This window comes from Gavia stellata, chromosome 12 (genome assembly GCF_030936135.1).
Source record: "Gavia stellata isolate bGavSte3 chromosome 12, bGavSte3.hap2, whole genome shotgun sequence".
Lineage (NCBI taxonomy): Eukaryota > Metazoa > Chordata > Aves > Gaviiformes > Gaviidae > Gavia > Gavia stellata.
The window spans coordinates 8,024,688-8,047,784 of record NC_082605.1 but is presented as its reverse complement, the minus strand read 5'-3'; the positions used below and the strand labels follow the sequence as shown (position 1 = coordinate 8,047,784).

The following is a 23,097-nucleotide window of genomic DNA, read 5'->3' as shown; positions in this document are numbered from 1 at the left end:
GGAGCAGTAATTTGTGTTTATTTCACCCAGTTTTGCTCCCTGTGCTGTTTCCATGCCTGTGTTGCCATCTTTGGTGATACTGCCAACTGGACTGCCACTGCGAGCATGTTGGCATCTTTCCACTGTGCACTGAGCATTACAAATGGCTCTTGGCCACCCATTAATTTGGAGGCAGTTGATGCTTCTCCTTCTTACTGATTCCCAGAATCACACAGATGCAAAGTTGATGCAGGTTTTGGTGTTCCAGATCCAGCAGTAGTGATCAGCAAAGCAAGTTTCCATTCTCTCAGAGCAGTTCATATGCAGTGGCTGAAACATGCTGTGCTGCCTATGCCGCTTGATCATGAAAGCAGCATCTGATGACAGATGACCTTTTGATTTTTCAGTTTATGCTCTGCTGCTGTACAATGGCACTACTCAGTGTTTGCATTTTTAGCCTGCATATTGCTGTTGTATTGCTTGCCTTTAAATGGGGTACGGTCAGATAAGGAAGCTGGCTGTGAAACTTTTGATGTTGCCATGAATCCAATGTGTTTTATTCTGACAGGAATTTCACCAAGCCTTTCTCTCCCTTCCCTTCCTAGTTTGCTTGCAGTAGGTCAGATACAGTGATGACAGGCAGCAGTGGAAAGCCTTGTGTGTCCTTCCCCCCCCCCCCCCGTATCATTTTCAGTGTTGAGTCGTTTAGACAATGGTCTGAAGATTCATTAAAGATGCTCATGCCTCTTCAGGTGCATCAGGGTAAGCTATTTTCACCTTAAAAGCTTATCAGCTATCTGTGGATGCCCAGTACTGGCAACTTAATTCCTATGTCATATAGCCAGCTCTTGGAAAACCCATCAACAAGCAGTCAATGTCCTTCTAGGCTGCCTGTTTTAGCTGTGTATGCCTAACAGGTAGCATGGAGCTGTCTCATTCTTCTGTTTACATCACCAGTCTAGTACCATGACTGATTGTACAGCTTCCATACTAATGTCCCCCTCTACAAGAATGTTCCCACTATCCACTTGCGACTTTGCCATCCCACCAGAACTGGTCAGAGCTATGTTGCCTCTGCCCCATTTCACAGATCTGCAGGGTACCAAATGGTTTCCAGAGCTGTGCAAACCCTCTGACCTTGACAAAGTGGCTGTCTGTTGGGCAGCGATGGTCCCAGGGCTGCAGTTGTCCTGTAATGGGACAAGTGGGCTGAGTCGTCAGATTGAGTTGTGGGCTGGTACTTCTCACATGGGTTGCAGTGGATGGTTGTGTGTCTTATCTGCTTCCTGTTAGCGCAGGATATATAATAGTGCTTGCTGTTCGTCATGCTGGCTGTCTCTGTAGGATGGAGGAAGAGGTAAAGCACAATTAACGTTACTAGTAAGTACAGCAGTTCTTATATACTTCGTATGTTAGCATGTGTATCTTTGTGTGTATGCAGGGGGCAAAAAAAAATTAATGCTCTCAATTATTTATGTAAACACAAGAGTAGCTTCCTATCCTGGTTTCATTTAGGCACCTTCATGTACTATTAATGGCTCAAAAATTAAAAGATACCTCACTGCTTATTAGGATTTATTACTGACGGAAGCAGTCTTTAGACTGCTCAGTACAGTGGGTTCTCTTGGCAGCGTAAGGAGACAAAGCCCATGTAAAATCTGCCGATAATGAATTCTTGATTGTTTGTAATGTTCAAAAGGAGAAATTCAATTGCACACCATACCTCAGGCTAGCACGTATTTTTTTTAATCCCATTTTGTGACTTTTCTATTCTGAGTACTATGGAAGTGCTCCTTGGATTCATGAAGCTGTCAGCAGAGTGTTTGGAAAATGATGTATTTTGCCACTGCTGCCATAGCACCTGAAAAATTTGATGCTTTTCTTGCTGAGAAACTTGAATATTTTAAATAAATATCAAAGCCTACCCAAAGTGGTTAATCGATTGATAGGATGTGCTTACGTTATTGCTCTGAAGTGCAGTATGTCACTCATGTTGCTTTGTTCATGCATACTTTGGGATAGGCAATGGTCGGGTCTATCTTCTGTTTGAGGTGTTGTGGACATATTAACATCAGTGGTAAAAGGAAATTAACTTACCCTTCATGAATTCATGGTATTTAAGTTTGCCCATTGGATTTGCCTTTAGTTAAGCATACAGTTAACCTCTTTTCATTCCAATTAGTTGAAAACTAAGGATTTCCTTCCTTCTGTTTTGAACTGATATGTAAGAGGAAATCCGTAGATGTTCCTGTTTTGAGTAAACCTTTTACTAAGGAGTTCTGCTTGTGCATTTAAAAAAAGAATAGAAAGAAGGAAAAAGGTGGTATTGATTCAGACGTAATGCTAGAAGTAACAGATCGACTTCTGAAGGCTTTGCAGCCAAAGAGCACAGTGCAAAAATGCTCTCTCCCTGTTTACTTTTAACCTCTGGTTTGTCTTGGATCTGATACTTAGTAGGCGGTCTTATCTTACAGAAATTGCAGCCTCTATCGCCACCCCTTTTGTGGAAAGGGTCCTGCCTGTAAAAGCATGAAAATGCATCCTCCTGGATTGCTGTTTTTCTTCTTAGCAGTATGTTCCACTCCCACAGCTGACTGCCAGACTCAGAAGGTAAGTCTATGAGTCTTTGTTTAAATGTTCATTGAACAGTACATCATATTTGGATGGTTGTGTGTTATGAAATAGTCCTCCCCAAAAATCCTTTTATTGACATTTAGTTAGGTGCAGAATAACATCCAGAATTAAACTTTAGGACTGTTGGGTATCTTCTCTGCTTACGTGTGGGTCTGTGTGTAGTCTAAACCGAGGAACTAAAAATAAGGTTGAAGGGAGCTGCTTGAGTTTTAGATCAGATTAAATTAGTATTTATGTTCAGCACTAAATGCAAAAGTAGTAATATGAAAGGAATATACTCGGCAACTTTGTCTTCCACTATTTTCAGTACGTGTCATGGGAGCTTAGCATCAGACAGGACAGGTCCATAAGTTTCCCAGGAGAATTTTATAAAAAAAAAAAAAAAAAATTAAAATCTCATTGAATCATTGCTTTGCAAGAGGGTAAATACCTTTGTTTCAAGTACATTTCCCAGCAGCTCCCCAGTGAGGAGTGTGGAATACTTTCAATTTTGTTGATTTTCTTTTGATTCCTTTGTGTCTGTTCTTGTGTTTAGCAGCAGCATGATGACGACTGTATGATGCCTTTGTAGATCTGTTCTCTAGGCTCCATGGTGTGGCATCCCGTTTTCTGTAGGCTAGAATTCACACTAATTTGTATTATATTGTATTCTGCCACCGCCCTTCTTGTGTCCTGCTGTTGGAGGAATGAACTGGTCTACAAAGTCAGAAGCTGTGTGGGGCATATGGAAATCTCATTTGGGGATCTGAGCTATGGAAGGGTTGTCTTGTCTTGAAAGACAAACATGGGCCTTGTGGGGAGTGGACAGACCTGTGCTAAGGAAGGTGGATGTGAGTCTGAAAGACTTAATTTAGAAAAAGCCAGTGTACTGAAAAGATGCTTCAATGTCAGAACTTTGAATGGAGGCTTTTTTATAGACTCTTTCATAAATAACTAATAAGCGCACAAATAAGGTAAGAACCTCATGAACCTTTGGGCTTGTAGGTTAGTTAAGGTGACTTGTGCACAAACATGGTTTGAAGAAGTATCTCTACTGATGTCTTTTGTTTGTCTGGAGGCATGGGTTCCTGGCAGATGGGTTCCAGTATAGTAGTACATTCAGAGGCATGGGCTCACGTCTTCAGCTGGTGTAAGTGGGAATTTTGGTCTCTCGACTTTGAGACACTGTGTTGATTTCTATAATCACTGATCTGTCTGGCTTGGCCTGAAACACTTAAAATATCAGGTAATGACTACCGACTCACAGAGAATAGAAATGTTTTGAATCACTTCTGGAGCAGTTTATTTAATCCAGGAAAAATAACGCCCTTTTAGAACCAAAAGGTCCCCTCATTTTGGAGAAAGAGAAGAAACATTTGAAAGGTTATGATGGGAGGTAAGGAAAAATAAGCATCTAATGAAGTCTTGTCTAATAGTTTAGGATGGCCATTGGATTTGATTGCAATAGAAGTGCTGTGATTCCACAAGAGGCCTCCGTTGGCTTGCAGGAGCCTTGCAGGGGCCATCAAGAGAGAAAAGAGAGATTTTGTGCTAGCTTTTTTTTGGTGATGTTACCTCAGGGCTCTGATTTGATGGCTCAAACATGACAGCAAATCTGTTAGCTTGATTTGGTTTTTGTATACCTCTTGGTATGGGCTGGGGAAGATGCAGCAGATGTGAGAAACATGGAAGTTTTTCTGCTGGGAGGATGCCAGTCCCAGGCTGTGCTGGAGGAGGAATGGAGGCAGGTGGGAAATGAGGGGAGTGCTCTCTGCATCCCTGTGCCTCCAGTGCTCTGCAGCTGAGATGGTGGAAAACACCCAGGGCAACAGTAGATCTTGTGTTATGTGATCTCTGAGCTTGATTGTTCATCCTTATGCTGAAAAGTATCTTCCTTGAACAAATGTGAAGGGTTTATGTGTCCAGGAGCCAGCTGAAGTGTTGTTGAGAACTTCTTGGGGAGGTACATAACTATAATGACTCAAGCATGTGTCTACAGCTCTGTTTTGTAAAGGGCAAATGCACTGGAAATTTGGTGATTCATTAGATAATGACTGTTTCCAGAACTGGCTCCCAGGATTGTTGGAGCCTAACAGTGATGACCAAATGTGTTTTTCTTTGGTCCTTGAGGTTTTGCCATGCAGAAGGTTTTGTGTTACAGTTTGGGAGGAAAAGATAAAGGGCAAAAATGAGGGGAATGAAACTAGCCCTTAAAAAAACTCCCCAGCTTGTTCTCTTGAGGTGGAGTAAGAGAAACATGAGCACTTGGGAAGTAAGGGACATCTGTGTCAGAGTGAGAGAAGGGAAGGAAACATTGCAGCATCCAGAAGCTCAGATATGTCTCAGCTAAGCACAGAGGGCAGCAGCTGCTCATGCACATGCATGGGGTTGAGTGCAGGGAGAGAGCACAGTCCAGTCCTGGCAAGACAGAGCTCAATGTGGACAGAGGCACCCTGGCTCTTAACTTCTTTTGGCTTCAGCTAGATGTCTTCTGCTTTAAAAGCTTCCTTTAATTTTGGAGCTGTTTGAGAGCACCAGTCTTCCTTTTCTGTTGCTTTGTACCCAAAGTGTGATACAGTCCAGGCTCATAACATCATCTGATCAGAACAGTGACTGTTTTCACCCCCTTTCCCTGGTGTAGCCACTGTACACCTCACTGACTCTTGGCCCACCAGGCAGCATTGCTGCATCACAGGGGCAGACGTTCCCTCTCACTGCTTCCTCTCCAGCATCTTCAAACTTAGAAACAGTGGTCATAGATGAGCCCAAGGGAGCAGTGCATCCTTGTTTTCCATGAGGCTGTGTCCCAGGAGCCACCTCTAACTTAAACTCCTGTCTATCTTTCAACCTCTCCAAAATTTGAGTATCCAAACTGTTGCATTTATGTCCCTTGATTCCCTCTTCTGCTTTCCTAAGAAGCAAAACACTCAAGAAAATGACTGCTTCATCAGTTCTGTCACTCAAATAAGACGAGAATTTTTTTTTATTACTATTTTCCACACAGCAGTTTTCTTCCTCTTTCCTCCCGCCTGTTGGTGCTGACACAAGTATATTTCCTTATAAAAAGGGGAAGATCTTACTGGAAAGCTGCCTAAAGCTCGTGAAGTGTCCCGGGAAGGTAGGATAGGGGGGATGCCACAAGAACTGTCTTAGAGGCCTGCAAGTAATTAAAGATGCCAACAGGGAGGAGTGGCAGCCCTTCTCCTCTCCCGGTGTCCATCTCCATTTAGAAATGGAGCCACACTGATGAAGGAAAGAGAACGAAAATGGAATAATGTGTGAATAATGGTGTCTTCCTCCACTACCATGGCAGAGAACACACTTAATGGCCCAGCCGTGCCTGACAGCCAAAGCCTGATGCCTGGAAGTAAAGATGAAAGTTTTGGAAAGTTTTAATTTAGTGGTTTGTGCTCTACTGTTTGTGTGGCCTTTTTCATACAGATAGGGTGGCTCAGACTCCTGATAAAGGTTTGTGGGGTAATTCTGACAATGATAACATAACTCATGGGAAGGTGTCCACCTCTGTGTTTCTTCCTTGGGCATCTTCCAATTCTTCTTTCTGAGGCATTGTCTCAGTGAAGGTTGAAGCTGGGATTTGATGGGATTAGAAAGGCAGGAGATGTACCATTCTGTCACAATCAGGTGCTTGGCTTCAACTGGCTCCTTTCAAAAGCCCAGCTTTCATCTGGAGTCCTAATTTGTACTTGTATCAGCTGGTTGGATGGGCTTCTTCCCTACCCCATCAATGGCACTGCTGATCTTTTGAGACAGAGTACTCTGTATGAGAGTAGCACCTCATTTATCCATCTATATTGTTTGTCTTCTCTGTTTTGCTCCATGAAAAAGGGGAAATCTCCCCTGACTGTCCTGTGTGCCAGTGGGGTAGAAATGTAAGGAACAGCAAAGCTGATCTCTGTCCTGCTGGATAAAATTAGTAAACCTGGTGTTCACAGGACATGGAGAGGTGGATTTGGTGGATCTCAGCTTGGTTTTGAGCTGTTTATAATGCAAGGAAGGGAGTTCTTGACGTAACAGGTTTCTAGGGGATTCTGCCACCAAAGGAAGTGGAGGTTACTGCACGGTAAGGAAAGCCCCAAATGAACAACTGGGGAAAATTAATATCTATGAGGAAATTAATATGTACGTGGTGGGCCACCACACACAGAGGAATCACTTTCTTCATTGGGCGGCATTCTTGAATGGATGGCTGCAGAAGGTGGATCCATGACGATGAGAAAAAGCTCAATGACTCTAGGCAGAGTGAACGTGGGTGTGAGTCAGGAAACTGTTCCAGGGAGACGTCCCTGCAGACCTGGGACTTGAGGGTTATCTCTCAGGAGGTTTTCCTGACAGGGTCTGCTGGCTGTCATATGGGAGGGCCTTCCTGAGCTGTTGATAACTGATGGGAAGCCATGGGCTTCCTCCCTTGCCTTGAGGCAAATGTATGCATTTGGGCTTAAGTTCAGAGGAAGCAAAGCCGAGATTGCTGATGGGAATCTAAAACAGGTTGTTCTGGGCACACGAGAGCTGCTGCATTAACAGCATTGTTCAGGACTGGCTTAAAAAATCCCAGACCAAGGCCACTTCCCAAAATTTGATCTAATGTTTTTATTTTTAAACAATACAGTGCCTGTAGAGGCACAGTTGAGGTGAGCTGTGGTGACCTTTCGGGGCAAACACAGCTCATGCCTCCCAGCTTTTCTCTGCCATTGCCAGTAACAAACATTGTCACTTTTTAAAATGAGCAATGGGATTTCTGTGCAGTGACTTGACTCTGGTTTAGGAATACAAGGAGACCCTTTTGGGGTAAAATCATGAGCTTTAATGACAAGCTGGCATATGATGATGGTTATTTGCTCTGAGGCTGTACGTTTTTCATCCGCTCCAGCTGTGTTTCATTTGGAGGAGCAGAGTTGGTGGGTACAGAAAAGCCCTGTGAGGAAGCCTGAACCCCTGAAGTTATTCTGGTTGGGTGGAAGGACTCATGCTGAAGTGATCACCAGGCATCTGAATTATCCAAGTCTCCTACCTGATCTTCTTGCCAGTGTTTATGGGGTCCTTCTCACCTAGGGTCAAAGCATCAGGGGCCATCCAGGTGGTCAGAGAGGTGCAGGGCACCTTTCCTTTTAATCCGTCCCCCTGCCCCCCGCACCTTCGCAAAGACAATTGCTGTGAGAAATATTTGTGTGAGCAGCTCCTGGGCTCTGGGAAATAGACTGAACTACTGCATTTGGTTCTTTGGACCCGTGAAACAGCAATGAAACCACCAGTGAACTGGATTGTATCAATGGCATGGAAAACAGAAATGCTGTGTTGCACTTTAATTCAGTGTCTTCTGGCAAGGGTTATTAATTTAGGGCTTGTCCTCACATACCACTACCACATGTTTGCAAAAGATCAGCTTAAATTAACAGTGCACAGTTATGATTATTTTAGAAATGGTTAGAATTTTTGCTGTGAGGCGTAGGGGAAAGATAAGATAGCTGTGGTCTGCCCTGTTGCCTTCTAGCTGAGATCCAAGTGGATTAGCATGCCGCAGCATGGTGTGATGGTTTAGCCCATAAAAGTGTGTGGTGTACCTCCCAGCAGCTGCACTGGTCACTGCCCTCCCCAGTGGTATCTAAAGAATGGTGCAATGTTGATAAAGATACTAAAGGTTGGTAAGATGAGTGCGAGGGTAACAATTTAATTTTGGAATTATTTCCATTCTGTTTTTTCCTTTTAAGTTAAAATCCATGCGATGTAATATCAAGACGATGTTTACGTTGAATACAGCATGTACTGCTTGTGCTGCAGCGCCTAAAATGTTGTGTCCAAGAGGCTGGTTAAAGACCACCCAAGGATTAGGAGTGAGGGACTGCAGGTAAGCCCTATTTCCTAACCATGTAAAGGTTTTGGTGCAGCCCTGCTATGCAAGGGGTAGTGTCCATGCCTTCAGGAGAGCACACATGTGTTTTATGAACTCTAAAGATCCAAGGAGTTTTGTTTTCAGATGTGTAAAAATGGATTTATGGCCCCTATTATTGTTGCTTTTGTCTCCTTGCAAATCCCACGGACTTTTTGCTGGGCATAAGGTTCTACATACACAGAACAAATTACATTATAATTACGTGATAATTACCTCTAACTCACCCAAACAGCCTGAGTTTGCTAATCCTGCTGTAGCAACTTAAGAGATCTGTCTAGCATAGAAACCTGTTTCAGACCCAGAATCCCATAGTGGATTATTAGGAAAATAATATAATGATAGTCCCCCTTATATAGCCTCCCAGCTTCCAGCAATAATCCTCTGAACTTTTTACCTTCCTATTTTGCTTTATGACAATTGCTTGTTCATCTGTTCCTTGCTCTTATTCTGTTGAGCTTGGCTCTAATAGGAAAAGGGTGAAGGAAAACTCCATTTACCAGGAAGTTTTTAAAAAATGAAACACTATAGATTATTGTTTGCATATCTGTTCAGTAGTGAGTGTTAACATTTAATATATAGCTCCATTGTCTACTGTTTTCTGTGATTCGCTATTCTGTTGAAATACTTTAAAAATAGCTGTAGCAGTTTTGCAGTTTATAGCAGTTTTTGCACAGACACACATAGGAGTCAGATTGAAGCCAAAGCGGCAGTGCTATTGAGACAATTTCCAAGTTCCTTTTGGGAAGGATGTTGTGCCAAAAATAAAATGAAATGTAAGAATAATGTGAGTGTATGCAGCTTTTTGAAGTGTTATCTGCTCTTGTGGTTATTGTTGGACAGAACCAAGAATAGTTCTGTACTGCATACGTGCAGAACAAGAGACACTTGCTATCAAGGGCTTACCGTGTGTGCAGAGGTGAGGGATGAAGGGTTGAGAAGAAGATGCTTCTTTTGGGGATTTAAGGTGTTTGTTCAAGATTGCATAGAGAATCTGTGAATAACACAGCTATTAAATCCAGATTTCCAGCATCCCAATCTGGCATATTTAGTGCAAGACAGAAAGGGACAAGCCCTGCAAGGAGACTTTGTTCTTTCAAGGTTATTCAAGTGTGAAGTCTAATGTTGAGTCATCTTGGAGATCCTAACTTTGTTTCTATGCCATCTAACCCTCCAGCATCCAAGGTTTCTGTCCTGATGCTCTCAGACTGCCCAGGGTCCTGTCTCATATCCAGTCCCTGGCAGATTTCTTGTAACTGATCTTTGAGGCTTAAATTAATGGGCATCCTTAGCAAAGACATAAACCAAGTGCAAACTGTCACATGCATGTATGGCAAAGGAAATGAGCGCCCTTCCTTCTATTCAGAGTTCAGTGCACTCCGGTGTGATTGCTTAGAAACCCTCCAACAAGCGTGTGGTATGTTTGTGTTGTAATCATGAATCTTGGATTGTTCTTTTTAAGATACACTGTCAAGTTAGCGGAGAATACCCTTTCCCAGCCAGGGTGCCATCACATGTGTAAGAAGGAAATTGAGGAGAAAAAGTGCTGCCCAGGATTCTGGGGTACAGAGTGCTATGGTAAGTTTTTCGTCTTTTTACAACACTCTCTAGCTGTTGAATAAGTCAAACTGGTTTTAACAGGAGGCATTAAATATTCATTGAGGTGATTAATTTTCATTTTTCCTCGAACACTCACAAGGTCTCCGTTATCTGTCTGGAAGGTTCAGAATATAATGGGGAAGGAATCTCTGCTTCAGATGAGTTGAATCTTCTTACATTTAACACATAACCTCCTTTGGTGGAACTTCCTTTTGTCTCTTCTTTAAAAATAAGCTTTTGGAAAGGGACGTTTTTGTTCCTCTTTAAGAAAGTTTCCAAAGGAAGAGGAAGATATTTCTTTCTGATGTCCCTCTAGTCTGCAGTGCGTGTGCCACGTGTGCTTCTGTATAGTCTGGAGTTAGTCACACGTTCAGCCACAGAAAATACTTCACAATTCCAACCCAAGGTGAAAATAACTGTCCCAAAGCTCCCATACAGGTTTATGTTAAGTAAAGCAGATTTGTTTTGTCTTGTCTCAAAAATCCAAAAGCAAGACCTACTAAGTAAAACACTTCTCCTATGATTGACTAATTGCTGGAATATGGAAACACACTCTCCAGCCCTGCAGAAAATGGGAGGTCATTTGAGAGCTTGAGCCTGTTCTTGCACAGAAGTGGTTTGAATAAGCAATTGGCTTTGTCAGAGGAATTGCATGTCTAAAACTTTCAGAAATAGTCCCCAGAATTTGGAGGTACCCCACTCCAAAGAGGTGTGGGCCATGTTTGTCTGAGCACATTCCCAGCTCTTCATGAAGTCAGGGAAAGCTGAAAATGCTCAGTATCTTTGCAAAGCAGGCTCCTGTCTGTCCTGAGTTTCAGAACTACCCTCAGATGTTTGATACCACCTCTTGCTGATGCTAGCAGCAGTAGCTCAACCCCAAAGCATGTTTCAGTACCTTTGCTGAAATTTAGTTAGTTATGACTCGTTGGGACTTTTCCTTAGACTTTTAATAAAAGGCTTTTCTTAGATAGCAGCCAAATTGCTCCTTGGTGCCACACCTGGCCATATCCACCAGCTCTGGGCCAGTGTTTAGATGTATTGGATAAGCAGGCAGGGACTTTGCTGGTGAAGAGGCCATTGCTTTTGCACAGCTGGAATGCCTGGAGGAAGAGGAGTTGGAAAGGGGGATATAGTGCCGGTTGTTCAATCTAATCTTGTCTGGCCTGTCTCTTGCCTGTTAGAGTGTCCAGGTGGCTCTCAAAATCCCTGCAATGGCCATGGGACATGCTTGGATGGTATGCAGCAAAATGGGACCTGCATCTGCAAGGTCAGTGCATGATTTAGTCTGAAGGTGATGTGCTTTTGTCAGAGGGAGTTGTATTAGCATCTGTGCAGATGCTTTGGATGAAGGCTGCCCTTCTGCCTCGAAGGTCATTAGCAGCTTCTTTCATTCCAGCATCAGTGTCTGTGGTTTTCCTGGGGGGTTGGTGTGGTCTGCAAGAGCACTAAGACACTGTTTGTGAGGGTATGGAGTTGGGAAGGATCTCTATGGGGAAGTGCAGAAAGAATTGTATGAATTTAACCCTCTGATCAGTTGAAATAATCAGCCCCTGTCTGTGGCTGCAAGAAGTCCTGAGATACTTGGCTCTTAATGAGCTGCACCTTTTCCAGACTTGGATGATATACTTCCCTAATGAATTGGTCCTGCACCTTGGCAGGCAGATCCTCCTTCTCTCAGGAAAAGCAGGAGAGACCAGAAAGAGAATTTAGGGCAGATGTTTATTTTTTCTTTACAGCTCCAGACTTAGTACAACAAAAGCATAAACAATTCCTGCACATTTGAATCATATAGAGAAGTGTTTCTAAAATTTGTAACTTAATGGATCAGTGTCAGACTTGAAACTTTCTCTTATGAACTGTATGTTTCTACAGCATCCTTAATTAATAGCATTCAGAGCTAAAACCCTACCTCTTGGGCACTTCCTTGAGAAACGTTGATTTTGGATTTAACTCAAAGACACCTTATAGTAATTAAGATGTATGCTGAAGGTCCCCAAGCCCTGTAGAATCAATGTGAAAAGTCCCATTGGCATTAGTGAATTCCACATTCCTTTTTCAGACAGATATCAGAAGCCAGCTGGTACATTCCTGTCTGCTTGCGATCAGGACATTGTTTCCTCAATGCCCACCGGAGTTTTGCTGGTGTTTTGCATGCCCTCTGTGTGTCAGCTTACACAGTGATCTTTGCCATGGAGGCTGGTTAATACTACTAGAGCACTGAACAGATCAGTTTTCTTCACTGTATTGCTTCAGCTGTCGCAGAAAATCAGAAATGGGGAGAGACTTTGAACTATAACAATGTGTGGAACAATGCAATGATACAGAGAAATAACATCTGGGACATTTTGGGCATCCTTCTAGGAGCAATACAGTGGTTTTGCCTGCCAGAATTGTCGAGATGAAAATCGCTTTGGCCCAGACTGTCAGTCAGGTAAGAATGAGTAATTCAAGTGAAACCTCCACAAAAATAACTGAAAGCAAGGAAGGAGGAGGGGGAGGTTGAGTGAGGAAGGGTGCTGGAGAGGAGAGGATGCCAGCTGGCAGTGTTCCATAGCAGGTGTCTTGGCATTTTGTCTTTGTGCCCTTCTCCACTGTCCCATTAGACAAACAATTCTCAGTCTTTCACTCAAATCAGTCCATTTTTCATATTTAAATCTCTCTCTCCCCTTACCAGGGCTATCCCAGTCTCCTTTCTCTTTTTAGCCAGGCTGTTACCTACATCCCTGAAGCAACCCACACTTACTTCCCAACTGTCTTCCAGACTCCTGTAACTCCCCAACTTGCCTCCCAGTTTCTTCCTTGTTGCCCTTCCTACAAAATTAATACACACAGTGCTGTTTGTCAGGTATGGCATTTTTGGAAGCAATTTATGACCAGTGGAGCCTGGCTGTTAAAGGAGCCCTTTTCATCAAGCTCCTGGTTTCCTTGTAACCCACACAGGTGAGATAGGTGTGATCTTGTTGGTTGTGCTCGCACACCAACACCAATGCTGGGATCACAGGCTTTCATAACACTGCCTTCTTCCACACTGGCTGCAGGAGACTTAGAGGAGTGGGAAATTAAAATACGTGCCTGAAAAGCTGGTCTAGATCTTGCATTCAAGGCTGCTCTTACAGGGCAGTACTTTGTCTTCTTGAGCCCAGGACATGCAGTTTGCCCTCTGTAAGCTCTGACTGGCATGGCCTGTTTTTAAAAGGAGCTACGTTTGCTGTGGATTATTGGTGGGAAATCAGGGTGCCAAGCCCCCGGGCAGTTGGCCAGCGTATGCCTGGAGCCGTATGCACTGCCTTGTAGCTGAAGATCAGGTTTGTCTGGACTTCCCTTGCAGTGTGTGACTGTGTGCATGGGGAATGCAACAGCGGCGTCGCTGGGAATGGAAGCTGCACGTGCTATGGAGGCTACACTGGCCCCAGATGTGACCAAGGTAAATACATTGGTAGCTGCAGAGGGGCTGTTAGAGCTAAACTATGATATGGGCTTGGATGCATGTGTCCCAAAAGGAGCTGGGGGGGCAATGAATAACTTGGGAATGTAGAGGGAAGCTGATCTGAGCACTGGAAATCCATACAGAAGGAAAAGCTGGGGTCTGCTCCCCACTCCATGACAGTGGCCAAGATGTACCATCTCTTTGTGCCTCTGTTCTTTCTCTGGAAACCGGATGGATCCTTTCTTCTCTGTAAGCCTTGCGGGACCTGACTGCCTAGGCTGCCAGTGATTTAGAGCTGTCTGCACTGCTTATATCCCCTGGCCAGCTTGGGGGCCTCTGGAAACCACATTTGCCTTCATTTCCAGATATTTTGTAAGGTAAGTTGTATCTTCCAGCAGTGCCCTGCATGCTCAAAGGGAAACTCTCTTTGCTGTGTGATTCCAGAGCTTCCCCTTTGCAAAGGCGTGACATGCGAGGCCAACAGCGAGTGTGTAGTAAGGGATGGGACAGCGATGTGTGACTGCAAGCTGGGCTACAGAAAAAGTGGGAGCACTTGCCAAGGTGAGAAACTTCTCTGTGACCCTAAATGGTCCCCTGTTTGGAAAAATCTTATTGCACTGGTACCTCTGGATGAATTTGATCACTGTGAACACAGTGCCTATTTTACTGCAGAGGCTTAAGAACCTGGTTTTTTGGAATTACTTTAAGATTAAGGGCTAAGTTTTTGGCTCTCCTCTCACTTGGTCCTGAAAGCATGAAATGAATTAGAGTTGCAGGTTCCATCCAGTCCTCGCTTATAAACATGTACTGAATAACTGTGACAACAGGATATTGGTGAATCTGTACCAGTTTAAATAATAAGGCATGTAATTGCAGGATTTCATCACTGATTCCAAATTTAAGTTTGTGAATTGGTTTTGTTAAAAGAAAGTCAGTAAGATTTATGTGATTCGCTAGCTATGGATAGCTCTATTTTCACTGGCTTTTTGCAGTTTTTGCTGACCAAACTGCAGTTTCATATATCCTCAGATATGATGGGAATTCAGAAGTAAATCCAAGCATCCTCTGTCACTCACACTTCTGTTACTGAAGTAACATGAAGAATGTGTCATCCAAATTCCTCAGATTAAAAAACCCAAAAGGTCTGCTGTCTGAATTTATTTTATTTTCCTGGGAAATTTTAGAAGTTTAATAGTATAAATTCCTTATACTCCATTCTTTCCAGGCCTTTTGTATTCTGCTGTGATGCAGCAAGTCCTATTTTGAAAACAGAAATCTGGTTACTCTCACCTCTCATCTCTTTAATTGCAGCTGAGGATCCTTGTGCTGCTTCTCCATGCTCCCCCTTCGCTGTATGTAAGGTTCTTGAACCACGAAAGTATCAATGTACCTGCAAGGAAGGATTTCAAGGAGATGGGAAGATTTGCCAGCCTATAAACCCTTGTGTTGACAGCAATGGAGGGTGCCCGGAAAACTCTACTATTTGTATTTACAGACGTCCAGGAGAGGTAAGGGCAATAACAGCACATCAGCAACACGTAAGGGTCTGAAAAATGTCCAGGTGAGAAGTTCTTCAAATGAGCTCGCCATTGTGTTGGTCAGATCTGCTCTCCTCACCTTAGATTTTGCAAAGGGAAACCAGACAGCTCTTTTGTAGGGTAACTTACTGGGTAAAAGATGATGAATGCAGCTCTATAACCACTGTGTTGCCTTCCCTTAGGCATCTTGTGTTTGCAGGCCTGGGATGAGTAGGAGAACTCCATCGTCCGAGTGTTCTGTATTTCCCAACGATTGCCGGCAGTATTTTTGTGACATGACTTCCACGTGTGAAATTAATTCCCAGGGGAATCCTAGGTAAGCCAGTTTAAAGATTGCTATTAAAGAAGCTTATTCTGTGGCTAGAATGGAAACTGAGTCTGGATGAGCTGAATTTTGAAGATACTGAGAGCTAACTGAGGATAATGGGCCAGAGTCACTTTTTGAGAAGAGCCTGTTTGTAACAAGCCCATTGAAAGTAAAGAGCATTGTAAATTTTGGCATGTGGGTCACAAGATGCTTTAAATCTGGGGCAGCAGAGTCTTCTGTGATATGAATTGGAGATGTAGCTCCCCAAGTTGGTGGTAGTAGTAGGGTATTATCAGTTAATAATCAATCATTAAAAGGGAGATGTGTGACTCTTGTTTGCTCACATTTGCCCACATTTGATCCTGAGGGCTGTCTTTGGCTCTCCTCCCACGCAGGCCTGTAAGCAAGAAATGAATTAGAGTGGCAGACTGACGGGGAAGGGGGAAGTTGAGAGAAGAAACACAAGACCTCATTTAGTCCTCTGGAGCAAAACACCTAGAAGTTGATACCCCTTAGATGGGAAGTATTACCAGATCTAGGATCATTTTTGCATAATGACCTCCCAAACACCAGAGAAACCTTCACCAAGTATTTTGTATGTTACCAAGAAAGGGTGGAGCTTCTCCGAGAGACTGAAGAGGGAAAGAGCAGTCCCATCTCCTTGACCCTTCCTTCACCAGCGCTGCTAAAACTGTTAGCATCCACCTGCTCATTGTGTGCTCCAGGCCAGAACTGAAACACAGTGGCTTCCCTTTCTGAAGATATGTTAGCAAAGTGCAGGGCACGGTGTTCAGCACAGTCTCTGCCTTAGTGTATCTGTTCTCCAGCAGCTGGCACTCAGCCCTTTGAGGCTGGAGTAATGTCAAATTCCTCCCGTGTCACATGTCTTTGCATCCCTGAAACTGAAAGAGCAGAGCTGATACTTGGACAAAACCCAAACGGGAAAAAACATGGTTATCGGCCAGTGATCTTAAGTAGTCTCTGAGTAATGACTGTAAGTCCGTGTGAATCAGGACGGAGATTTTCACATGTAGATAAGCTTTTCTGGAAAAGTCATTAGCCTGTCTGAGGCCCTCATTAAGTCTTAAGACAAACCGTAGCTAACTGATGTGCTTGAGCTGGGACTTCTCACTGAAGCTGAGGAGTCACATAGGGGCTGTTTGCTAGATTTTCACTTAGCCTGTGGTTTTTACGCATTACCTCAAATTTTCAGGTGCTGTAATGACTGGTACTGACTGAATATCTAGTTAGAAAGGTGTCGATAAATATATTGTGGCTATCTGTAGCCTGAACTCTAGAGCAGACAATCCTTATGTTGATTGTATCTCAGAAAGCATCATCATTCTCTTTGTGTAGGTCCAAATTTGCTTGCACTCCAGAAGTATGCATCTTTTTTCCTGTCACTTAGTTTAGGCAGAAGTTCCTAAGCTCTTACCTACACCTCAAAGCTGGAATTTGTCTTTCATGTTGTTCTACTCACATTTGTTGAATGCATTGTGAACTGTTTTATAATGTTTTGTTATGTTTCATTCTTGTCTCTTAGTTGTGTGTGCAAAGAAGGGGAGATTGGAGATGGGAGAAGTTGCTATAAAGATCTCTTGAGTGAGATAAATCAGCAAAATTCACGAGGAAGGTTTGCTAGGAAATTAAACGTCGCCAGAAAAATGTTTGGTAAATGTCTTTTGAATTTGTTTGGGGAATGTAGCAAACGTGGGGACAAGAGTGTCAGAAAAGGCTAAAAGCCTTTCAATGTAATAGATCTATTTCACAGTGTATGACCATGGGCTGCAAAATTACACACGTCACATCTCTGAACTCGTATTACCAGTTCTGGATTGTGAATTGAGGAGGCTGTTGTAGAGAGCATTGTGGATGAGTGTTAGGTATTCGACAGTCCTGGTGAAGGACGTACCATATCTGCAGAAGAAGGAAAACGTGCCTTGGAGGTGGGATTCAGACCCGTTTGTATCAAACCACCAGTGTGCCTCCACCTGCAGTACCTATGTTGAAGGCTCAGCAATTTTTCAGCTGTCACTGAGTTTCTAGTAGTGATGCTTGAGGCTGGTGTGCCATGGCTCCTCTACTTAGCAGGCCATCTACTAAGCCCTTAAACAGTCTCCTTGCCAGCACACACATGTGAGTGGCTATTATAGAGATGAAAAGGCTTTATTCTATACATCATGGTACTTTCTGAGTGAGGAATTGCTTTGCAAAGCATAGAAGACTGTTTTAGAACCTGCGTACTGCAAGTGTGGGGAGTGATATCCGCAAAGGTTAATTTTTGCCTCACTGTAATCCAATGAAAGAATGAGAACCCTTTAGCTCATGTCAAAGTATATTTATATTAGATACCTTCTCCAGCTCATCCTCTGCACAGTCTTCTCTATCTCCACTAACTTGACAGGAGCATACAGATAGAGCTCAAAGCTCAGCTTAGCTTTTGTGAATACCTCTCCCTGCTACATATCAGTGTCATGAATACTCATTTTTTTGCATATGTTTTCATAATGATTTGTGCTAAGGGCAACCACATGAGGATCTCTGGGTTGCTAACTCCTGTGCAGTGGGACTTAATACTTAATGACCTTTGATGGGCCATTGACAATTGAGTGAAGACTGACAACTGTGGGTTCATAGCAGCTTCTCAAGAAGTATTTAGTCTTAATAAATCCTGATGACACCCAAAAATTTGTTGTTTCAAGGGGAAGACAGAGGACACTTGGCCCAAGAATAAGGTAGTAAGCATGTGGGAACAAAATTATTATGAATGTTCTGCAAATGTCAGCAGTGATTCAAAGTGGACCAAAGTCACCAGCACTCTTTCAGAAATCTTGTTGGCAAGTGCTTAAAACTAATAGCAAGCAAGCTGGGCTGTGATAGCAATACCAGACTCGCTCTGGTTCCTTGGAAACAAGTACTAGTTACTTGCATCAAGCCAAAAATGTGTAGATTGAATTGTGCTGTTAACAAGACGAATAGTTATGGCTGGAGTTAAACCATACACCAAGTAACTACTTCATGTTGCCACTCTTTTTACAGCTGCTGGTTGCTCAGCGTTGCTGACTAAATACGGGCCTTTCACAGTCTTTGTACCATCCCTTCTTCTGATTCATGATAAAATGGAATTTAACGTAAGTTTTCTTGGTTTTAGCAATTTTTTGCTGTCTTAGGATTCTTTCCTGCCTGAGTTCTGCAGCCAGTAAAAACTGATTGACACATGAGAGAGGAACTTTGGAAGGCAGTATTTATAGAAGCAATCTCTTGGGAAGACTGTCGTGGTTTAAGCCCAGCTGGCAACTAAGTACCACACAGCTGCTCACTCACTCCCCCAGGTGGGGTGGGGGAGAGAACCAGAAGAGTAAAAGTGAGAAAACTCGTGGGCTGAGATAAAAACAGTTTAATAGGTAGAGCAAAAGAACACTGCGCGGAGAAGCAAAGCGAAAGAAGGAATTAATTCACCACTTCCCGTCGGCAGGCAGGTGTTCAGCTATCTGCAGGGAAGCAGGGCTCTATCACGCGTAGCGGTTGCTCGGGAAGACAAACGCCATTACTCCGAATTTCCCCACCTTCCTTCTTCCTCCCCTGGCTTTATATACTGAGCATGATGTCATATGGTATGGAATATCCCTTTGGTCAGTTGGGGTCAGCTGTCCCGGCTGTGTCCCCTCCCAACTTCCCGTGCACCCCCAGCCCACTCGCTGGTGGGGTGGGGTGAGGAGCAGAAAAGGCCTTGGTGCTGTGTGAGCCCTGCTCAGCAGTAACTAAAACATTCCTGCTTTATCAACATTGTTTCCAGCCCAAATCCAAAACACAGCCCCATACAATCCAAAACACAGCCCCATACTAGCTGCTATGAAGAAAGTTAACCCCATCCCAGCCAAAACCAGCACATTCTCCACCCCTTATTCCATACCATTTACATCATGCTCAGGTCTCACACCATCCAAAACGTTCTCATTCCCTATCATCGCCCTTCCCATCCTTTGATATAGTACACAGATATCCTTCCCTTAGTCTATGGACCACCCCGGTGAAATATTTGTAAAATGTCCATAAATGTCCACTGAGTTCATGTAGTCCATAACTTTGGGCTCCATCTGTTATGGTGGTCACTCAGGAGAGAAGAGGTGTTGTTTTGCATGGAGTTATTGGGCACCACAGCTAGCTCAGGTCGGGTCACTGCTGCACTTGCACTGCTTCTTGTAAGGCTTGTCTTCAATTGGTTCAGGTGGTTCCTGCTATAGTAATTCCTGTAACATATAACTCAAATCATGGATTAGTTTCACCCAGAATTAAATTACCTTGAGGTACACACTGGACTTCCCCATTCTTCTGCATTACCCACCAAGTGCACCCAGGTCCTTGAGCAAAAACAACCCCGCGAATAGGTTTACCTTTTCCTGAGGAAGGAATAACCCAGACTGTTTTTCCCAGCAAGTTCCTTATATGTACTACGGGAATCTTATCTCCTTCCACAGTGCGCAGGGGTTTTGATTGGGCAGGGCCAGGTCGACTGGCAGAGCCTCTAGTGTTAACTAGCCAAGTGGCTTCTGCTAAATGTGTATCCCAATGCTTAAATGTCCCAGCACCCATTGCTTTCAGTGTAGTTTTTAATATTGCGTTGTATCGTTCAATTTTCCCGGAGGCTGGTGCATGGTAGGGGATGTGATACACCCAGTCAATGCCATGCTCCTTGGCCCAGGTGTTAATGAGGTTGTTTCGGAAATGAGTCCCGTTGTCTGATTCAATTCTTTCAGGGGTGCCGTGTCGCCATAAAATTTGCTTTTCAAGGCCCAAGATAGTGTTCCGGGCAGTGGCATGGGTCACGGGGTATGTTTCCATCCATCCGGTAGTTGCTTCCACCATTGTAAGCACATGCTGCTTCCCGTGGCGGGTTCGTGGTAGTGTGATATAATTAACCTGCCAGGCTTCCCCGTATTGATATTTCAGCTATCGTCCTCTATACCAAAAAGGCTTCAGCCGCTTAGCTTGTTTGATTATGGCACATGTTTCACATTCATGGATAACCTGTGCAATGGCATCAATAGTCAAGTCCACCCCTCGATCACGAGCCCATTTGTATGTTGCATCCCTTCCTAAATGTCCTGATGTGTCATGGGCCCATCGAGCTATAAATAGCTCACCCTTATGTTCCCAATCCAGATCCACCTGAGCCACTTCAATTCTAGCAGCTTGGTCCACCCACTCATTGTTTCGATGTTCTTCAGTGGCATGACTCTTGGGTATGTGAGCATCTATATGACGTACTTTTACAACCAGGTTCTCTACCCGAGCAGCAATATCTTGCCATAATTCAGCAGCCCAGATGGGCTTACCTCTGCGCTGCCAGTTGCTCTGCTTCCATTGCTGTAGCCACCCCCACAGGGCATTTGCCACCATCCATGAGTCCGTATAGAGATAAAGTACTGGCCATTTCCCTCGTTCAGCAATATCTAAAGCCAGCTGAATGGCTTTCACCTCTGCAAACTGACTTGATTCACCTTGTCCTTCAGCAGTTTCTGCAACTTGTCGCGTAGGACTCCACACAGCAGCTTTCCACCTTCGATGTTTTCCCACAATACGACAGGATCCATCTGTAAACAGGGCATATTGCTTCTCAGTCTCTGATAATTCATTATACAGAGGGGCCTCTTCAGCACGAGTCACCTCCTCTGGTGACAGTCCGAAGTTTCGGCCCTCTGGCCAGTCCATGATCACTTCCAGGATTCCCGGGCGGTCGGGGTTTCCCATCCGAGCTCGTTGCGTTATCAGTGCAACCCACTTACTCCATGTAGCATCAGTTGCGTGATGCGTAGAGGGGATCTTCCCTTTGAACATCCAGCCCAGCACAGGCAATCGAGGGGCCAAAAGGAGCTGTGCTTCAGTACCAACTACTTCCGAAGCAGCTCGAATTCCTTCATATGCTGCTAATATTTCTTTTTCAGTTGGAGTGTAACGGGCTTCAGATCCCCTGTATCCCGGGCTCCAAAACCCTAGAGGTCGACCTCGAGTCTCCCCAGGTGCTTTCTGCCAGAGGCTCCAGGTGGGGCCATTATCCCCAGCTGAGGTGTAAAGTACATTTTTCACATCTTGTCCTGTCCGGACCGGCCCAAGCGCTACTGCACGAACTATCTCCTGTTTAATTTGTTCAAAGGCTTGCTGCTGTTCAGGGCCCCATTCAAAGTCGTTCTTCTTCCGGGTCACTCGATAGAGAGGGCTTACGATCAGACTATAACTTGGAATATGCATTCTCCAGAAACCCACAACACCTAAGAAAGCTTGTGTTTCCTTTTTGTTAGTTGGTGGAGACATGGCTGTTATTTTATTGATCACATCCATTGGGATATGGCGACGCCCATCCTGCCATTTTATTCCTAAAAACTGAATTTCCTGTGCAGGCCCTTTGACCTTACTTTGTTTTATAGCAAAACCAGCTTTCAGGAGAATCTGGATTATTCTTCTCCCCTTCTCAAACACTTCCTCCGCTGTGTTGCCCCACACAATGATGTCATCAATATACTGCAGGTGTTCGGGAGCTTTGCCTTGTTCCAGTGCACTCTGTATCAGCCCATGACAAATGGTAGGACTATGTTTCCACCCCTGGGGCAGTCGATTCCAGGTGTACTGGATACCCCTCCATGTGAAAGCAAACTGTGGCCTGCACTCTGCTGCCAGAGGGATCGAGAAAAACGCATTGGCGATATCTATTGTTGCATACCATTTGGCAGCCTTTGACTCCAGTTCATACTGAAGTTCTAGCATGTCTGGTACGGCAGCACTCAGCGGCAGTGTGACTTCGTTCAGGCCTCGATAGTCCACTGTTAACCGCCACTCTCCGTTAGATTTTTGCACGGGCCATATGGGACTATTAAAGGGTGAATGAGTCTTACTGATCACTCCTTGACTTTCCAGTTGACGGATCAAGTTGTGGATGGGAACCAGGGAGTCTCGATTGGTGCGATATTGTCGCCGATGCACTGTCATGGTAGCAATTGGCACCTGCTGTTCTTTAACTTGCAGCAACCCCACCACAGAAGGATCCTCTAATTGTTCAGGGGTGAAAGTCCAGATCATTGGAGGTGAGAAGTTCTCTAGATACCTGCACATATTCTCCCACATGCCGTGCCACCCATGACCATACTCTCGTGGAACCTGGGTCATATTCCTAAATTGCTTGTTGACCTTAGAGAAAACTGAAGCAATATGTCTAAGGAATATCAATAGAAGTATTTTAACTGCCCAAGGATGTTCAAGGTACTGAGAGGTCATTGTCATGAGGGAGACAACATCACAGAAGAAGGAAGCAAGGGTGCTGTTCTGTATTTCCTCCAAAAAAAAACTCTCAGAAGAAGGAGTATAATTGTTAAGTATCTCCACGAGATGGTACCCAAAATACAGTAATGGCTTCAGCCCAGAGACCAAACACCAGATTACCCAGCTCAAGGTCAGCGTTTTAAAAACAAATCTTCCAGGCAAAATGTCACTAATTACTGCAGAGCAGAGCATACTGAAAAAGCGCAGTCCAATCTTTAACAGATATAGCAAAAAGAAGATCATGGTGCAAATTAAACAGACTAATGTTGACCTATAACTTTTAAAGGATAGAAGTTCTGTTGAATCTGTTATTATCTCAAACCCTTCGAGCCCCACATTGGGCGCCAAAAAGGACTGTCGTGGTTTAAGCCCAGCTGGCAACTAAGCACCACACAGCTGCTCACTCACTCCCCCC

The 23,097-nt window shown here is 44.1% G+C and overlaps 1 protein-coding gene across 1 annotated transcript in view; it reads left to right on the top strand.

Moving 5' to 3' along the window:
* Nucleotides 1-2,445: 2,445 nt before the first annotated feature.
* The window catches only part of STAB1 (stabilin 1), a 63,689-nt gene continuing 43,037 nt past the window's right edge, over nucleotides 2,446-23,097 (top strand). The window contains exons 1-11 of the mRNA XM_059823368.1: nucleotides 2,446-2,589; nucleotides 8,319-8,455; nucleotides 9,960-10,075; nucleotides 11,278-11,363; nucleotides 12,458-12,527; nucleotides 13,425-13,520; nucleotides 13,968-14,084; nucleotides 14,835-15,031; nucleotides 15,244-15,377; nucleotides 16,912-17,039; nucleotides 18,408-18,499. Coding sequence (XP_059679351.1) covers nucleotides 2,509-2,589; nucleotides 8,319-8,455; nucleotides 9,960-10,075; nucleotides 11,278-11,363; nucleotides 12,458-12,527; nucleotides 13,425-13,520; nucleotides 13,968-14,084; nucleotides 14,835-15,031; nucleotides 15,244-15,377; nucleotides 16,912-17,039; nucleotides 18,408-18,499 — 1,254 coding nt within the window. The 5' untranslated portion in view covers nucleotides 2,446-2,508. The remainder of the gene's footprint in view (nucleotides 2,590-8,318; nucleotides 8,456-9,959; nucleotides 10,076-11,277; nucleotides 11,364-12,457; nucleotides 12,528-13,424; nucleotides 13,521-13,967; nucleotides 14,085-14,834; nucleotides 15,032-15,243; nucleotides 15,378-16,911; nucleotides 17,040-18,407; nucleotides 18,500-23,097) is intronic.